This window comes from Salvelinus sp. IW2-2015, linkage group LG13 (genome assembly GCF_002910315.2).
Source record: "Salvelinus sp. IW2-2015 linkage group LG13, ASM291031v2, whole genome shotgun sequence".
Taxonomy (NCBI): domain Eukaryota; kingdom Metazoa; phylum Chordata; class Actinopteri; order Salmoniformes; family Salmonidae; genus Salvelinus; species Salvelinus sp. IW2-2015.
The window spans coordinates 15,654,268-15,674,147 of record NC_036853.1 but is presented as its reverse complement, the minus strand read 5'-3'; the positions used below and the strand labels follow the sequence as shown (position 1 = coordinate 15,674,147).

Below are 19,880 nucleotides of genomic sequence, written 5' to 3'. Positions count from 1 at the left end.
GTGGTTCCTGACTGTTCTTTTGGGTAKTCTGTTGATGGGGATTCGCTCCAGTGAGTCCACCACCTGTGGTTTAGACAGAGAATGGGCCACCTGGACAGAAGACTTGACAGTGCAGTTCTCAAGTGYCTAAAATGTTTTCTCCCTGTGATCTGTCAGGCATCCAATAGCGCTCTGGAGCTGCTGGCCACAAACACACTGAGCCAACAGGAGGCTGGCAAGCAGGGGCAAGATTTTTCTGGGTAGAAACTGGGTGAGCAGATGTTAATTCATTTGATCTCTTTGTATGCGGATTTGCATCGGCAGAGACAAGAAAATCTGTTTGATGTTCCAGCAAATATACAGATAAATGGGAAGGGTTACAGACAACAGAGCTATTGTAAAACAGTCCCTTTAGGCACAATGCAGCCAGTTCAGCCAACTCAATTGGCTTCTCAGGATGGAGCCAAAGAAAGTCCACCAACGGTTCAAACTGGTTTTGATTTATTAAAACAATGAAAGTTGAGTTAGCACAGACATTTTCTCAACAATATTAGTGCTTGGGCTGCCAAGTGGCGCAGCGGTCTAAGGCACTGCATCTCAGTGCAAGAGGCTTCACTACAGTCCCTGGTTCGATTCCAGGCTGTATCACATCCAGCCGTGATTGGGATTCCCATAGGGTGGCGCACAATTGGCCCAGCGTCATCCGGGTTTGGCCGTCATTGTAAATAATTTATTCTTAACTCACTTGCCTAGTTAAAAAAAGGTTCAATCTAACTTTCTTTAAAAATAGACGTATCCTGTAGTATTTTAGTAATTTGACTTCTAAAACAAATCTCAATCCATATCAGATATTTGTCAGGGAAAATATGTTTGAAAAATGTATTCTGAACCTTGTTGGCTTAGCCAGTATAGCATAGGCTTATTGTGGGTATGCATACATACTGTATAAATCTAAATGTTTTTTGTTAATAGCTACTAATGTGAACCTCTAAATTACAAAGTAAAAATATGTTGATACAGATTGTTCATGTTACGTGACAAATTTATAAAGAGCTTTAGCTCCATGCAGCCACTAAATTGTATGTTTAATTAATAGGCTTTGATTAAGACATTAACATTATGGGTCTCAATACAGTCATATGATTGCTTTGTGTATTACATCACTCAAAGTCACTGTTACTTTCTGAACTTATTACTCTTCCTATTCTTCTGGCCAGYACCAATGGCTGCTTTTTCTGTCATGATCTGTCGGTATTTCTTCTTGTTGTTGCTGTTGAAGTTAAAGGGAAAGTATTAGCGCTTGACAATTCAAGCAGTTCATATCAGGTATTCAATGTCAATTCAATTGTTCTGCATACCCACATTTTCAGGAACACACAAGCTTTGAAATTAAATACCGTACATGACACAGAAACTGAAACTTACTGTCTGAACTCTGCATCAGCAAGCAACTCCTCCACCATGGTTCTCTTCCGGTCTTTCTTCGGGACACGGGAATGGTAGAAGTCCACAGGGTTATCTACTACTGTAGCAACCTGCGACAGAAAAACAAACAAATACAACATTTGGGGGGAAAGATGGGCTTTTATGGAATTTCTTGTGGAAGAATGCTGTCACATCCCTCCAATACAGTTCCAGACACTTGTAGAATCTAGCATTTACCTGTATAACATGGACCACTGAGAAAACCGAGCATAGTTGAGGGTTAGATGCTTACTGACCTGGAAGTACTTGGGGAATCCATCTCTATCATTCTTCTTATAAAACCGCTTGGGGTCCATTGCTCCACGCATTTTCAGTGCTTTGAGGTCACCCTTTAATTCCTCTGTCATTTCAGGAGCCCTCATGTTAAACCAGCCGGCTCCAGTGGTCTTGTCCCTCTCCTCCTGAGCATGGCAAGACAAGGAAACATGTCAGTCAGGACAGTCAATGAGTGAACAAACTGATCAAAAATAGCTAAAATGTAGTCAAACTATAACGACTACTTGTCCTTGCATCATGCTGTTTGCTACTTTCTCTTCTAAATTAATAAACAAGGGCATACAGACTTGTACTCACTTTGCGCTTCAGTTTCGCAGCCTGTTTGGACTCCCTGTATGGAGGCACAGCATCTCTCTTCTCAAACTCTGGGCCAATAACACTCTTCTTCATCAACTGCCAACAGAGAAAATAAATCAATGTAGGAGAAAAAAACAACAAAAAAAACACAGATCCATTAAAGTCAAAAGGTTTGAAATAGCATGAAATACTTCCTCATTGAATTACCCAGCCTTGCATAACTACACAATTTATTACCAATTATACACCATATATCACCTTCAAAACAAAATCAATTAGTCATTTACCTCATCTTGGCTCTTCTGTTCCTTCAGTTTTTTCAGGGAATTAGAGACTGTCTTTGATTTGCTGCCATCGAAATTGATGTATAATCCCCCAAGCTCCTTCACTTTCAGGCCCGGGTCAATACGGCTGGACAACTCTTTCCTATAACGGATTGTAACAAATAATTACCCAGGAGGCGCAGCATTGTCCATTCTCCAACTGGTTCAATCTTGATATGTTAATTAATGAAAATGAATGTGAAAATTCTTTATACGTGCTTGGCATTGCAATTCAATAAAATAGCTCCACTGCATTAGATAAAAAACAAACCCTGCTATACTTTCAGAATAAGATGGCATAGTGGTGCTGGAGCCACAACTGTCAAATTAAATAGACATTTTTAAAGCACAGATGACAACTGACATTTGCATGACCAAAACAGATACTTACAAGTGTGGATTTCTGCTTGTGAAGAGGACTTGTTCATCTTCKTCATCATCATCATCATCCTCTTCATCAACAAATTCTTCCTCATCTTGCACTTCTTCAATGGCCTCTGTGTCTCCCTCTTCCTTCTCATCCACGTAGTAACATTCATCTGACTGAAGGCCAGGCCGGGTGTCTATGACAAACAGGCCATCAGCTGAGGACTGAGCAGCAGCTTGGGGTCTGGATGGGCCCGCCGCCTCCTCTATACAGACAGCTTCCTCGTCACCATCAGAATCCTTTCTTTCCCTCTCATCCCCTTCCCCAGAATGCTGACTGATGCCGTCGTCATCCTCTTCATTGTCACTGCTCTCCAGCAGACTGATCACGCCAGATTTCTGTATGATGACACAGTCTCTGGACTCCTCTATCTTGTCGGCATCAGATACACTGACCTTCAGGCTCAGTCTGGAGGTCACCTTAATGGGCTCTGTGGTGTGAGGGGCTTCATCTTGGTCAGCCGTTTTATTCTCAGTTACTAGTGTGCTGCTGACATCCATAGCCTCCTCACTAGGCACTGCCTTACATTCCTGGTTCTTTACCTCCAATGGAGGATCTGTGTGGGTGTTTACATCCACGGTCTTTTCCTCCTCTTCCTCAGACACGACTATAACAGGGGACATTACATTTTCACACGCTGCTACTTTTACTGTTTGCTTAAGAGAGACTTGTGAATCAGCTGGCGTCATCGTCTCCTGTTCAATTATCACTGGGGCGTCCGCATCGGCTGCATCCTCAGTGGACAGCTCCCTCTGCTGGTCTTCTGCTTCCACTGCAGGCTCACAGACTGCCTCAGCCATCTCTGTATCAGCACTCTCACAGATGGTCACCTTCTCCTGTATGTTTTCCTGAACAGGGACATCCACCATAGAGGTATTATTCTCTGGGTCTTCCCTGGCGGTTGTCTCGGCTGAATCCTGTTGTACACTAGTGACCTCTGGCATCTCTGCATCCTCAGAGACTGTCACACTCCCTGTATGCTCCCGAGCAGGTGCTGCATCTTGGATGGGCGCTGCTGGTTCACCCATCACTACATCCTCAAGGGTTAGAGTCTTATCTTCTTCCCCCACTTCTTCTATCATGAAGCAGTCTGGATCAGCGTCGACTGTGTCCTCCAACACTACACTTTCTTCAGCAACCTCAGATGCTCTCACCTTATCTGACTCGCATAGGGCTTTCTCAACTAGTATATCCAGGGCCTTGGCTGTCAGCCGGGTAACTGGTGCTGCCCTGGAACTGCTGTTGGATCCAGTGCGACTACTGCAGGGAGTGCCCCTACCTCTCACTGACCTAGGGCTCCCCAGAGGGGTATACACATCAGTCAGGTCAGACTCAGAGTCTGAAACAGTGGTGCCTGTTTTTTTCAGCTCAGACAGCCTGCGAGTGGACCTCCTGGGAGTCATGCTTGGCCCAGACTCAAAGCTCTCTGAGTCCTGGGGACTCTGGGGGTCACAGGGACATCCTTTACCTCTGCTTCTCCTGCGGGGTAGAGGAGAGTTGGAGCCATCAGTGGTTTCCTCCAAATGCATGGGGATAGCTTCAACAAACCTTCCTCTCCTGCTTCTGGTCACTCTGYGCACTGTGGAGGTCTGATCACCAGAGACACAGGACTCAGGATCAGAAAGCTCTGTGTCCTCGGTGTGACACTTTGAAGAAGCCCGGCTGCTGGACACGGCAGTCCTCCTGGTCACTCTGGTCTGCGAGCCAGGCACCTTGGACTCAGACACCACAGAGCTGCAGGACTCTGCCTCTGAAACATCATTGTCCTTTTTGGCAGAGTCCGTGAGAACAGCCTTCCTCAGACTCCTGGTGGCTCTGCGAGTGTTTGGTCTTCTGGAGACAGACAATGAACAAGAGTCTACCTCAGACACGTCCTCCTCCTTCGTAGAGTCAGGCTGGTCCCTACCTGCAGCTCTCCTTTGGCCCCTGCGAGCTGGCTGTGTGTCGGGGATAGCCTCCATATCTGATATAGCAGAACAGCAGGACTCTGACTCGGACACGTCAGCTTCATGAGTGGAGTCTACCTGGTTAGCAGAGACAGTTTCACGTTTAGACACCCTGGTCTTCCTCTTCCCGGTGGTGCTCTGGGCCTTGGAGGGAACATCTCGCTGGGAGTCACTGGTCACCTCAGACTGGGTTGCAGTCTCCCCTTTATCAGCTGTCCTCCTGGTTCTCCGAGTGGACGCTGGAGTGGCCTGTGGAGAAATATTATTTGTCAATACTGGTACTTCTGAACTTAGAGGTCACAGAGAGACAAATTGCTTTATAGCATTTTTTACAAATGCAGTAGTTATTAAATCAAATCAATCTCTGGCATGATGAATCTATTGATAAGCGTTGGGTGTTTCGGGAATGGACAACCATCAAATAGACAGGTATGTTTGACAGCGGAGCAGCGCTCAAACGACTAATGAACTCATCAAGACATTGACCACGTTTACATGCACACAATATATCCTGCGTAAGGTCTTATTCCGGATAAGCTACATGCACCTTTGATATCCCGCTCACAAGTATCCCTGCATCCATAAATAAACAGAATATTCCTCATTTAAGTTCATATGGGTTAAATGGAATAGTAACAAATATGGACACTGACTGTAGACCTAACCTCTCACATGCCAACGGCTCAGCATGTGAGAACTCCTTCAAGACTGTTGGAAGAGCATTCCAGGGGACCACCTCATGAAGTTGGTTGATAGAATGCCAAGCGTGTGCAAAGCTGTCATCAAGGCAACGGGTGGCTACTTTGAAGAATTTCGAGTATATTTATATTTGTTAAACACTTTTTTGGGTACTACATGACTCCATGTGTGTTATTTCATAGTTTTGATGTCTTCACTATTATTGTACAACGTAGAAAATAGCCACAATAAAGAAAAACACTGAAGTAGKTGTCCAAACCTTTGATCGGTACTGTATGGATTTTTTTAACTGATCAAAATCTATCAATCCAAACTGTGCAGCAGCCATTTGATGAATAGAAAGAGACGTGTGACAAAACACCTAAAAGTTTAATGACATTGGGAAATTGCCAAGCCTTCGATACTGGGTAAGGCTACCCATAATTGCTACCTATAATTAGACATTTCTAGTTTCTTACTTGAAAAGTTGTGTAACCAAAATCCCTCTTTTGTTTAGGAAAAACATTCCTATTCCCTCAACCCTTGCTCTCTTTACGTGACATGTACACATCACATGCACATAACCAATAGAGCCTGACCTATAGCATTTCATAATGACATCAATAAATTGGTTATAACAAACTCCAACACAGCAGCATAATGGATGCAAAGGACGTGACAAATAAACATGAAAATGGGGTATGTTTACAGGTTGCTCAGGAGGGAAAGGGGAAGTCCAATGTGTGGAAGACATTTGAGAGTTCTTTCAGCTCATCACTTACACCTAAATCAAATAGCTAGCTAACGTTAATCAATGACCACGTTTACATCAAATCACATTTTGGCACATGTGCGGAATACAACAGGTGTAGGTAGACCTTACCGTAACCAAAAATTCAGTTAACTTCTCTTGGGTAGGGGGCAGCATTGGGAAGTTTGGATGAAAAGCGTGCCCAAATTAAACTGCCTGCTACTCAGCCATAAAAGCTAGAATATGCATATAATTAGTAGATTTGGATAGAAAACACTGAAGTTTCTAAAACTGTTTGAATGTTGTCTGTGAGTATAACAGAACTCATATGGCAGGCAAAAACCTGAGAAAAAATCCAACCAGGAAGTGGGAAATCTGAGGTTTGTAGTTTTTCAACTCTTTGCCTATCGAATACACAGTGTCTATGGGGTCATATTGCACTTCCTAAGGCTTCCACTAGATGTCAACAGTCTTTAGAACCTTATTTCAGGCTTCTACTGTGAAGTGGGAGCGAATGAGAGGGGATTGAGTCAGAGGTCTGCCAGAGAGCCACGAGCTGACCATGCACGTTTCCGTGATAGTTAGCTTGCGTTCCATTGCATTTCTGAAGACAATGGAATTCTCCGGTTGGAACATAGAAAATTTATGTTAAAAACATCCTAAAGATTGACGCGCGAACAAAAAAATAGGTATTTGGACATAAATGATGGACATTATCGAACAAAACATACATTTATTGTGGAACTGGGATTCCTAGGAGTGCATTCTGATGAAGATCATCAAAGGTAAGTGAATATTTATAATGCTATTTCTGACTTCTGTTGACTACACAACATGGCGGATATCTGTTTGGGCTCTGAGCGCTGTACTCAGATTATTGCATGGTGTGCTTTTTCCGTAAAGTTTTTTTGAAATCTGACACCGCGGTTGCATTAAGGAGAAGTGGATCTAAAATTACATGCCTAACAGTTGTATCTTTTAGCAATGTTTATTATGAGTATTTCTGTAAATTGATGTGGCTCTGCAAAATCACCGGATGTTTTGGAACTACTGAACATAACGCGCCAATGTAAACTGAGATTTTTGGATATAAATATGAACTTTACCGAACAAAACATACATGTATTGTGTAACATAAAGTCCTATGAGTCATCTGATGAAGATCAAAGGTTAGTGATTCATTTTATCTCCATTTCTGCTTTTTGTGACTCCTCTCTTTGGCTGGGAAAATGGCTGTGTTTTTCTGTGACTTGGCTCTGACCTAACAATCGTTTGGTGTGCTTTCATCGTAAAGCCTTTTTGAAATCGTACACTGTGGCTGGATTTACAACAAGTATGTTTAAAATGGTGTAAAATACTTGTATGTTTGAGGAATTTTTATTATGAGATTTCAGTTGTTTTGAATTTGGCGCCCTGCAGTTTCACTGGCTGTTGACAAGATGGGAAGCTACCGTCCCACATACCCTAGTGAGGTTAAGAAAATAGAGTAAAGAAAATATTTACTAAATACACAATTTTTTTTTTTAGTTTTTTTTTTTTAAATATGCATTTCCTTGCGTTTATATATATATATATAAACATTTCCTTGCTTTTAGGACCAATAATGCAATTCTTAAGAAAATGGGCGTGGCTTCACAATTTTATATTAGAAGAAAATGGCGGAAAATGTGCAGCCGAAGTCTGACGAGAGAGGATACAAATTCATTGCTTTAACAAATTATGACAAATTTAAGAAAATGTTGAGCAATGTAATAAAGTTATGCCTTTTCAAACAAGTTACGTTACACATTGTTGGCTAACAATTTGTTAGATACGCTAACCTTAAGAACCGCATAGCATATCATTACAGCAGTTGTGTGTACCAATATGTTAGCTAGCTACATAATGTTACTTGGCTACAAATACATCGAACATGCCAGTATATTAACTATATGCTGTCCAACTAACTACCCAACATGTTTTGACTTGATCATTCAATTCTTTCTTAGCTAAGTGCTATAGTCGTTGTGCGTTCTCAGTGGACATTGTTAATGGAGTCGTACTATGTCTAGTTAGTAATTTTTTTATGCTAGCTAGCAAGAAGTTAAATAGACACAGCATCAACTTCCGGTAGACAGGCAAAGCGCTTGTACGCTCAACTGAAAGGATACCATACGTTTACAGTATAGTAAAATTAACTATTAGTATGTAGTGTGTGTATATACTCATTAAGTATGTGTAGTATACAGTATGTTAGTATGGGTATTTGAACACAGCTCAAGACATGGCCTACATAAATTGTATATGGTTGTATTATAAGAACAATGGTGCAACTAGGGTTGCGTAATTACTGGAATTTTAAATAAATTCAACTGGGATTTTGGGTAACCCAGGGGATGTGTGCCGGAATCAGGATGGAATAAACAGGAAATCCGGATTACTCCAACAACGAGTTATGGAAAACTAGCCTATTAATTGAAAATTCCTGGAATTTTGCAACACTATTAAAAATAATATTATTTTGTGACAAATGGGCTTTCACCAGCATTGCTGTCTGCGGTTCTGAAACACAGCCTAATCTTCGGCACGCAGTTGAATTGGTGCCTTCCCTGACGCTATCCCTGTTGCATGTGAAAAGAATTACAAAAGTTAAGTACGCTTTATGTGGATGCATTTAGCCTAAACAATAAATTAACTGCAACATGTCTGCAATTGCATTCATGCAACTTTAATCTTTGCAGTAATAAAGGCCTTTACACATTTTTTTGTTAGAAGAGACTCTGGTACACTTATTTAGTGTCGTTTGTAAGCTTCCACACACAGTATGTTAGTATTGGTATATATATATATATATATATATATATCATATTTTTTTAACTTTCGTGTATTTAGTAAATATTTTCTTAACTGAATTGTTGGTTACGGTAAGGTCTACTACACTTGTTGTATTCCGCACATGTGACAAAATGTGATCTGATGTAAACGTGGTCATTGATTAACGTTAGCTAACGTTAACTATTTGATTCAGGTGTAAGTGATGAGCTGAAAGAAAACTAACTAGTTAACAGCAACAAGCTTTCCAGGACTAATTTGTGAGTGTGTAACTTAAGTGGAAATGGCAATATTGTACTCTTGTATACAACGGATTGCCTCCTAAAAGCAATAGTGGGAGAAAAAAATTATGCTAGCAAAACAAATGAGGAACTCAAGCTAGGCTAGCTAGCTTGTTGCCACGTGATTATGAATGGTCAAGTATTACACACTGTAAACGACCTGTATGTACGAAATGCGCTGAACTGTATCTAAATCATACAAATATCTACCCATAATCACGCAATTAAAACCTACCGTAACTCCAGAGGATTCATCGGAGTTTGTTTTAGTTGGGGAGCATACACGTACTCCTCTTCTGGTGGCCACCATCTTGCTCGCGCTGTTCTTTCTCACTTCTGCCACATGTGTTCCCAACGTCAGCCAGACTTCACCAATCTTCTTCGATTAGGTTTAACGGCGGTTGGCATCCAATAAATGTTGCATTACCGCCACCTACTAGACTGGAGTACAACTCCCTTATACTTTGCTAGAAAAATACAATTAACACATACCACTACTTTCCCCCAACGCTACACATTCCTTTGTCTCATGCCCTTCTGCATAGTCTTACATCTAGGAACCTTCCTCCTACACACTGCTGCCACATGCCCATAAGCTTGACACCTGTAACAAGGTAACATATTTGGCACAAAAGCTCACACAGGAAAACGTATAGATCACAACATCAAAACTCAAAAGAACAGGCAATGATTCTCGTTTCACCACTCACACCACCCTGACTGCGTGGCAACAAACAAGCATCATAAACACCAGGAATCTTCCCCTTCAGTTGGTCAACTTTTACATTTAATGCTACCCAAGTAATCACTCCTTTCAATGGCACCCTTTTCTCAAGAGCAAAACAATTCACATTTCTTGCCCCCATTAGTTTAATGCGGATTCACCCTCTGACCAGCAGAAACAAACAATTATCACAAGACCACTTCTGGTTACCCTCACCAATTCCACAACACCCAGCTGTTTTCACCACAAATGGATCAGCCAACAGGCAAAGGGTCCACTGTTTCCAAAAACTTCACTCCTACTGTCACAGACTCATCTTCATCCTGACCCTTGGTGCAAGCCTCGGGCTCCGAGTCCCTCACCACACCTACCACCTCCGATACTTCGACCTCATTCACTTCCAGTTTGCCTCCTGTCTTCAGCTCACTTTTCTTACACTTTCTACCATTCCTATTTAACAAACCATCTCCCTTTTTTACACAATTTTTCACCAACTCAAGCTCATCCTCTCTCCCTGACCTCCTCTGCCTCTTTTCCCCCTCCAGTCCTCCTCCCCTGTATTCCAAGTATATATCTCCTTATAATACTGTACTTCTCCTGACATACATCTTATTCTTGTCTTCTCAAGGGACACCATTTAACCGGCTGTCACAATCTCTGTACAATCAGCACGAACCACTCGGGCTGTAGTGCTCAACAGTGCATCCCACCTAGAAAGCAGCTACTTCATCTTGATGTTCTTCTTTATCAAAAGCTACCGCAAAGCGTTTCCATTTCAAGCAAGCTCTTCCAACCACCATCTCGCTTCATCAATCGAAACCCGAAGAATCGAATCGCGATGCATGCATGCTAAGGAACATAAACAMATGTTTTGTGTGGATGACAGTACTCCGATGAGACTATAGTCTAGTAAAGTTTATCATTCGAGGAGGATTTATGTTATAGAACCCCCTGTTTTTATGTGATCTGAAAGAAATGGATAGTGATCATGTGCACCTCTCTTCCAATGAACACAAAGCACTTCAAAAGTGTTTAATCATTTAATAAACCCAATAGAACAATACAGGAAATGGTAACATTAAATATATTAATTATTACAGTACAATAGAGAACTCAAACTTATTAGGATTGTGGACAACACCTGGAAGAAATGCCATGATTAATAAATAAGACATCCACCCAGACACTTTAGAGCTTATAATTCATTTTCCATGCCAATCTGGAATATTCCAGTACTATCACATACACAATAAAGGTGTCAAGCCTACTATGAATGTAAACCTAATTTGGGGATATTTCTCATATTACCACTTAGATGGGGACACATTTTCTAATAAGAAAATCTTATGAGCAGTTAGGGGTATAGGACAAATCATATCCTGGTATACCCGGTCAGTAGCACTGGGCTTAAAAGAAAAAGAATATACAAAGATTTGCCAAGACAATACTTTAACATCCATAAAGTTGTTTCTCAAAATCAAATAACTACTGTACACTAAATCAAGAGAAGTTTATGAACTAACCATACATTTTTTTCACCCATCAGAAATCTATTGGAATTAGGCTTTTGTCCCCACTATACAGGGTGCCAGTATTATACAGTAGAAAACAGAAGGAGCTGTTCATACACATCAGAGCGCACTAGGACTTTACATCTCTCTCTCTGTGGCTTTAACAACCGATCCAAAGTGCTCACCTCTACTTCATTTTCTCATCAATTTAGAATGTAAAAATATCATGGGACATTTCCGTAGTGGGTTAGAGGCTGTTTAACCTTTAAACTGCTTTGCAATAATTCTAACATTGTACTAAAACAAGGTGATCCATCTATACAACTGAATTATTTCTGTGGTTCCAATTCAGTTTTGTAGCCATGTTTGTTAAAAGTTTAGCTACCTATATCCCTGTCTTAAATGCATTGGACATGAGTAACATCTGAATAACAGATTTTCAGAGGACATGCTACAGGTTGTTTCTCTTTGAGTGAACAAGGTAGCCTTTTGCTTTGATGATCCCCCTGCTTTTGACAATGATGGAGTAGCGCAAAACCCACTCCAACCTCCAGTCTGCTACCTTCAGGTCCTGAGTGCTCTCCTGCACTGCYTCCTGGAAGCTGGCAGCAGTAATCAGTTCTACAGGAAAATACAATGTGTTAATTCAGTGCCCCTCAGAGCACACACAGCCTTTCCTTAACATGTATTATCTGATTATACAGTGAAAAGATTACAAATTGAAATGATCACAATCTTCACCTTTTGGGTCATTATGAGTCAGTAGCTGAATGTCAAACTCCTTTGCAAAAGCAGTCAGGTCAGGGGGCATCACACAGCAGGAGGCCAGATTCACCTGGTTACTACTGGGTTTCACCTAGACCAGGAGAAAATAAAACAATTCAAAACCCCAAATACACCAACGCTAACCTACAACAATCTGACGGTCTCGTCAGCATCACCACTCACCTGGGCCCAGTTGTAGAGCTGCTCCAGGAGCTCCTTGTCCAGGTCGGAGGTTCCGATGGCAGCGATCTTGTGGCTCTGCACCAAGCCCTCCAGCTCCGTCCAGGCAGGCTGCAGGTTCTCCAGGGTCTGGCTCTCCCCCTCAGGCAGAACAGGGGGTGCAATGATCACCGAGTCCAGCTGGGACACAGCCAGGGCCTGACAAGCTGTCACAAACAGTCTTATGAGCATGAAACTAGTATACAGTCAGTGCATACTTCTTAAAGCTGAAATCTGTAAAAGGGGAAACAGTGCCTTTGTTTTGCTTAGATGAAACAGAGAAGAGGAGCTTCCAGGAGCGTGGTAAAAAAAAATATATACAGCTCAGTACATATTCTGGTGTTCTACCGCACATTCAATAATGTCGGGGGGGGAAAAGTTTGTTGTTTGAAGTGATCAACATCTTTGTTGTTGTAATATCCCAAACAGACGTGATAGCTTCTGCCTGTACGGATTTCATCTTTCAAATACAACAAATTGAGATACGGAAAGGAGTTGGCATGCCAACAAAAGCATTTCACTGATACTAAAGTCTGTTGCATTTTTATTTGACATGGTCAGGTCTACAGACAATCGCCTGTGCCAAATGACTTTTCCGTACAGTCACCGAGTCAGTGGTCCTTTGCTGTTTTGTAAATGTAATACTCACACTTATCGACTGCATCTTTGATTGAAGAGAGGTCTGCCTCGCAAATAAATAGTTTCACTGTAAAGCAAGAATATGGACATGTTAATAAAAACGTAAACAATCAGTAAGGCACCAGGAATGGTATTTTTGTCATGAAATTCACATACTGGGCTCATAATTCCTCATGCCAATGCCACACCAAACTCTATGGTATCAAAGCAGGGGTTCCCAAACTTTCAGGCCAGGGACCCCTTTCTGATAGCAAATTCATCAGGGACCCCCCTCAATCAGAACACAACTCGAGTGAGATAAAAATAGCATACAAAGAGTTCTACTATGACTTTGGCAATGCATGGCCCAACGAAACAAGTCTCCATCCCTGGGAAGGAACATTTTAAAAACCCATTYCTTGGCACGGAGAGAACATTTGGGAGTGTTCAAGCACATTTCCTTCAATTCCACAGATATTGTCATGGGGCAGAGAGATTTTTTGTTGTTGAAGCTAATATCCTGCAATTCTTCACATTTTGCTATGAGGCAGAGAGAAAACTTACCAGTTTTAAAGCTTAACTTACAGTGCATTTATGTAAAAAATATATATAACAAAAATAATTGTGGAGTACTGTAGATACCAATATCCCTGTAAGCCTCCCAGGCCTATGCTGCCCAGGGTTAAGAATATAACATTTTAGACTAATAATTACATTGTATTACACCCTCTAAACTTACTCCAGGGATCCCTTGGCCATTTAAAAAAAAAAATATGTTAGTAATATTATTTTAAGAAATAATTATGTAAAAAAGTGGGGTCCATGGACCACTGAGAACCCCCTGTCATAGAATACCAGAAACTCACCAGAGACCTTCAGCTCCTCCCTCTCTTCAGGTGTGATTGCTTCTGTAGCTTGGGGGATGGAGCAGTCAATGGTGTCTGGTAGGTCCTAAATTTACAACAAACATGTTAGTCAAAGAAAAATAGTATCTTAAAAATACAAAGAAAAAAAGCAACATCAATATTGCCTTAACTTTGTCCAAATACAAACACATGCTTTCAATTTCACAATCTTGTTGTGGGATATCATTGCAGGGAACATAAGCTTTGACTTTGTGTATGTAAGACCCCCCCCGCTGTACTCACTGAGCGTGCGGAAGCAGATTAGCTGACCCCAGCAGAAAAGCAACAGGGCAAAGCCACTCGAACTTCACAACAGAAGCACATGTAGAACCTTTCACAGCCAACTTTGCATGAATGATTACTATGACAGTTCCCTTTCATCAGTCTGATAAATTCATTGCGGTCAATCAACAGGCAGCTATTTTGTTTTCCCAGCAGGAGAACGCAATTGCATAGTAGTATCATAACATTGTGACTACTGTGAGCTCCGAAAGTATTGGGACATTGACTTTTTTCCTGTTGTTTTGGATGTTTACTCCAGCACTTTGTATTTTAAATTATACAACAACTGGAGGTTATAGTGCAGACTATCAACTTTATTTTTAGGTTGTTTTCATACATATCGGGTAAACCGTTTGGAAATTACAGTACTTTTTGCACATAGTCCCCACATTTTAGGGGACCAAAAGTATTGGGACAAATTCACTTATGCGCATTAAAAGTAGTCAACAATTTAGTATTTGGTCTCATATTTCTAGCACGCAATGACTACATCAAGCTTGTGACTCTACAAACTTGTTGGATGCATTTGCAGTTGGTTTTGGTTGTGCTTCAGATTATTTTGTGCCCAATATAAATTAATGTTAAATAATGTACTGTCATTTTGGATTCACTTTCATTGTAAATAAGAATGTTTCTAAACAATTCAACATTAACATAGATGCTACCATAACAGATTATCATGAATGAATCGTGAATAATGACGAGTGAAAAAGTTAGACGCACTATGTACAAAACGTGCTRTAATTTCTAAAACGGTTCACCCGATATGGATGAAAATACCCCCAAATTAAAGCTGACAATCTGCACCTTAACATACACATAGTCATTGTATCATTTAAAATCCAAAGTGCTGGGGTACAGAGCCAAAACAACAAACAATGTGTCACTGTCCCAATACTTTGAGCTCCCAGTATAACTCCTGTTCCCTGAAGGAGGGAAATGAGTTACAACATACTATGGAGAGTCGCACTCTCCTGACTTCAGTTTAAAGATCTACAATCACGCCTCGCAGGGCCAATGAACTCTATGCCTCGCTGGAAGCCCCGCCTTCCACAGTTGATAAGCGTGAGGCTCGGATTCATTCCTTCAATTTAATACCACTCTTCACGAGCCCAGGGACGGGTGGCCAAACAGGTGTTGTGCCTCGTTGCCCTCCTTCAGGGATCAGTTTTTCAGTCAGTTAACTTCGGTACAACAAACTACAGGGAAATAATATTCACTGCCCAAGCTGACCCCAGTGGTTACTAAATGAAGTGGCTCATGGCAGAGCACCCAGACCTGACCCAGCCAGATGCKGCAGTCTGGGTATTGCAAACACAGTGCGCTGCCTAGTGACTTTCCCCTGTCCGTAAGCACACTGTGGGCTACACTGAGAGCAGTGACTAACGATAAAACCTAAAAAAAAAAAAAAAAAAATGTGGCGATGCCCAACTGTCCGCAGCACAAATAACTCCTACAGTCAATCCTTTATAAACAACAGCCAAGACACTGCCAGACCCCTGGTGGGGTAGCGAATACACCACTAGGGAACACTTGCTGCGATGTGCCAGGGAGATCGCCTCTACAATCCAGTGGGAGATACGCTCCTTAAAAGAGTGTCCTGACATGAGCTGGATTAGCAAAACAGACAAAACGCTGGTCATATAACCAGCTGGGTCCATTCAGTGCATGTGCATAAAGCTCACACAGGACATATAACCTTTGTTGTTCTTCAGAAGCAAAAGGAGGAGATGAAAAGGGAAATAGCTCAAAGCTAAGGACCTGTAGGACATTGCTATGACTTCCGGGGCTAAGGCCGCATTTGGAAACARTGTCACCTTAGTCACCCGGGGCAAACGAAGTACAGGAAGGGTGTACGGATAACACGTGGAGGTCTCCAACATATTTAGCTGAGGCCAAAGTCATGACCAGGGAGGTTTTGTAGAAGGATCTTCAGCTCCACCGACTCCAGAGACTCAAAAGGGGACACACAGTGCCCCAAAAACCAGCGCCAAGTCCCATGTGGGCCCAATAGGTTTAGAGACCGTGTACCCCTTTCAGGAACTGCACAACGTCCCCGGTGTGGCTCTGTCAATTCCCACACGACACGCCCACATAGCAATCATGTACACTTTTAAAGTAGAGAAAGCCCGTCCCTGCTCGAATAGCTCCTGTAGGAACATATGGATACACCTCAGAGCACTGAAAAGGAACCAGCACTCCATCTAATCAACAGAGCTCAAACACTTTCCACAAATGCATAAGGTCCTCTCGTGGAGGCGCACTTGTGGACTGAATGGTAGCAATAACATTCGGAGGTAATCCTCTAGCCATCAGATTAGCCCACTCAGGGGCCAGGCAGAAAATAACCAAATCCTTGCACGCCAAGCCTGCCTGTGCACCTGGCACAACAGGTCCCCGCTTAAAAAGGTGAATGATCTCCACGAACCGAGGCTGCTTGGGCCAACGGGGAGCCACAAGAATCAATGATAAGCTCCCCTGGCGCACCCCCTCCAACATGGGTTGAATCAGATCCACTGGTGGAAACGCTTAGAGGGTCCGAAGCCACTGGTGCGCCAGAGCATCAGTTCCCAATGGTGCACTCTGTTCTCGCATCAAGAAAAATAGACGACAATGGTGTTTGAGTTATGCGTAAAGACCTATGTCGGCATTGCATAATCTCCCATATCTGGGTGACCACCCAGGGGTGCAGTCTCCACTTCTGCTATCCGGGGGGGCACCCCCCAGAGTTGAGGCAACTGGGAACATGCATCACTCGAAGTAAGAGCAAATGCAAACTGCTCCACATGTTCTATTTCAGTCATTTATCCAGAGAAACTTACAGTAGCGTGTGCATACATTTTCATACTGATCCCCAATGGGAATAGAACCCACCACCCTGGTGTTGCAAGCACCATGCTCTACCAATTGAGCCACACATGACCTCCACAGCAACAGGGTGTGAGCCTAGGTGAGGCGGGGAGGGACTGTGTGTCCCCCGCCTTATGATGTATGCCACCGTCATCATGACGGCTCTGACCAGCACATGCCGGCCGATAAACGAGGGAAGCAGCACCAGAGCGCTACGTACAGTATCAGAAGTTCCAGGTAACTGATATGCCAGGCACTCTGACACCGTCCATACTCCCCAAATTGAGTAACCCTTGCACAGCTCGCCCCACCCTTGAGACCAGTCTGTCGTGACTATATTGCGGAACACCCGGACCATGAGAAACCCTTGTGACAGTAGCCAGCGATCCCGCCACTGGGCCAGTGCCCTGAAGGCATGCTTCCAGCGAGACACGATTTCATTGGCCTTGTCAGGTGTGATTGTAGATCGTTTAACTCTAGTCGCGAGAGTGTGACTCCCCATAGTATGTTGTACCAAACTTGACTGACTGAAAGGGAACCAATGGTTACACAAGTGTTTTGCATTATGGATCCATCCCTGCTAGATGATGTAAAATGTTAGCAGGTATTGTAGACACTTGGTCACTATGGGAACTTGGTAAACAGGGATTATGGACACTTGATACTGTTTGGATGTTGGTGAATAGCTGTTATGTAGCTATGTGTGTAATCAAATATGCATGGGAAATACAACTGTGGTATTGAATAGTGAGTGGGTGGACGGAGTGATGTCTCACCATTGGTGTTGTTGGTGGTATGGTGGCAAACCACTCATTAAGAGTGGCTCGAACACAGTCTTGAATCTGTAATGCAAAAACAAATTGAGGGGACTAAATTAATAGCAATGCTAACAGGGTTGCTATAAACACTTGTGGTAACTAGGTAGGGCTTTCATGGACACCTACAGATCATGCAATGATGCTAAATTATCTAACATTACTTTTGAAAGATTGTCATATGGAAAGTATATGATTATTTTGTACACTGCTGGGCACAATGGGTGATTTGCACAGTATGAAAATGTGTGGCCAGAGCTATGGCATGTTATACAACAACTATGAAATGTTGCAGGGAGAGTCTGCTACACTTATGAGAGTCAGGTGGTGCACAGCTTCAATGAAATAGTTATGATTGTTCATGCTAAATAAAGGCTGGCCTTTTAGAACATACACATGACAAGTCCTTGTTCTCAAATTTATCTTGCATTTTTTAATCTCATCAGGTGAATCCTGGCCCAGATACCTTTAAAAATAAAGGTAATTTAGGAGCCTGGATCAGAAAAGTATCTGTGACCAACAGGTATCTGTATTCTGTCATGTGAAATCCATAGATTAGGGCCTAATTTATTTATTTCAATGGAGTGATTTCCTTATATGAACTGTAACTCAGTAAAATATGTKWAGTTTATTTTTGTTCAATATAGTTAGCTATTTAACGTCGAGGCTATGGTTTTTCAAGCTAACTAGTTAACGTCATCTAGCCAGGGGTGTATTCATTCTGCCGATTCTGTTGCAAAACGTTTCTTAAACGGGAGGGAACGGGACCTACCTGAACTTGTCCGTTTTTGGACCATGGCGATTAATGATTACACTCCAGCTAACTGACCAATGTTGCACTTTTTTTAAACGTCTTACTTCAGCTAGACAGTCAGTTATGACAGAGTCCAATGGTCAGTCTTACCTCTTCGCTAGGTGAAGACGGACATTTTTTCTTGAGACGGCTTCGGTTTACTAAATTCCCCGTGTGAAGATACAAATTAGTAGCATGGTTGAGGAGCACCTTAGCACTGGTGTGATTTTCCATGTGGTGTCCTTGGTAGTCGATAAATGTATCGTGGTAGAAGGCCTTTATGAACTATTCAGCAACTTCAGTTACTTTATTCTAACAGGAGTGACCTCGTTTCCAAACGGTAGCTACCGCTGAATTAGAATGACTTGCATTTGTAGATTATTTAGCTGGCGGTAGAAACTAGTTATGAGGACGCCCACATTGTAACCGGGTGTTGTGTGCAAAATCTGGCATGGCGTTCTGGACTCTTTTAACCAAGAGATTGTTACAGCTCAGCAATGGTGTTATGACTCACTGTACATTGGAATGTACACTGTAATCATGACACAGCTTGTTTCAAGAGACCAGATGTTCCATTTTTAATTCAACATTCATCCTTTGACCCTAATCAGAGGGCACACACCCACACAGAAGACAGTTTTGGCAATAAAAAGTTTAAAGACAGTCAATTTAGTGTATGTAAACTTCTGACCCACTGGAACTGTGATACAGTGAAATAATCTGTAAACAATTGTTGGAAAATGTACTTGTGTCATGCACGAAGTAGATATCCTAACCAACTTGCCAAAACTATAATTTGTTAACAAGAAATTTGTGGAGTGGTTGAAAAACGAGTTTTAATGACTCCAACCTAAGTGTATGTAAACTTCCCACTTCAACTGTATAACTACTCCTGTCTATATGGAAATATATTAAATCACTTAAAATACTTCACCAGAAAGCATGATTTAGCCAGAGGAATTGAGGATCATTAGCTTTTTTGAAGGGGGCAGAGTGTGGAAATAGGCCTTGCTGATTATTGAGTTGAGGCTGTCAGTGAAAAGCATCTAAAATATACTACATGACCAAAAGTAATTGGACACCTGCTCCTTGGATATCTCATTACAAAATCATGGGCATTAATATGGAGTTGTTCCCCCTTTTG

General features: G+C 42.1%; 2 protein-coding genes across 3 annotated transcripts; both read right to left on the bottom strand.

The window, feature by feature from the left end:
- Nucleotides 1–1,039: 1,039 nt before the first annotated feature.
- Nucleotides 1,040–9,605, bottom strand: dnttip2 (deoxynucleotidyltransferase, terminal, interacting protein 2). Its single transcript, XM_023999094.2, has 7 exons — nucleotides 9,490–9,605; nucleotides 2,752–4,982; nucleotides 2,325–2,463; nucleotides 2,038–2,133; nucleotides 1,701–1,865; nucleotides 1,405–1,514; nucleotides 1,040–1,249 (listed from the first exon to the last, which is right to left on the bottom strand). The coding sequence occupies exons 1-7, from the start codon at nucleotides 9,562–9,564 to the stop codon at nucleotides 1,156–1,158; spliced, it is 2,910 nt and encodes a 969-aa protein (XP_023854862.1). The 5' UTR covers nucleotides 9,565–9,605; the 3' UTR covers nucleotides 1,040–1,155.
- Nucleotides 9,606–11,301: 1,696 nt separating this feature from the next.
- Nucleotides 11,302–19,115, bottom strand: LOC111972193 (glutamate--cysteine ligase regulatory subunit). Of its 2 annotated transcripts, XM_023999092.3 has the most exons (7): nucleotides 18,848–19,115; nucleotides 17,905–17,970; nucleotides 13,958–14,042; nucleotides 13,123–13,179; nucleotides 12,438–12,640; nucleotides 12,231–12,345; nucleotides 11,302–12,110 (listed from the first exon to the last, which is right to left on the bottom strand). In XM_023999092.3, exons 1-7 carry the CDS (start codon nucleotides 18,968–18,970, stop codon nucleotides 11,941–11,943), a joined length of 819 nt encoding a protein of 272 aa, XP_023854860.1. In that variant the 5' UTR covers nucleotides 18,971–19,115; the 3' UTR covers nucleotides 11,302–11,940. The 2 variants fall into 2 exon arrangements, with proteins under 2 accessions (XP_023854860.1, XP_023854861.1); XM_023999093.2 differs by lacking the exon at nucleotides 17,905–17,970 and having other exon boundaries at nucleotides 18,848–19,074.
- Between the last annotated feature and the right edge of the window lie 765 nt (nucleotides 19,116–19,880).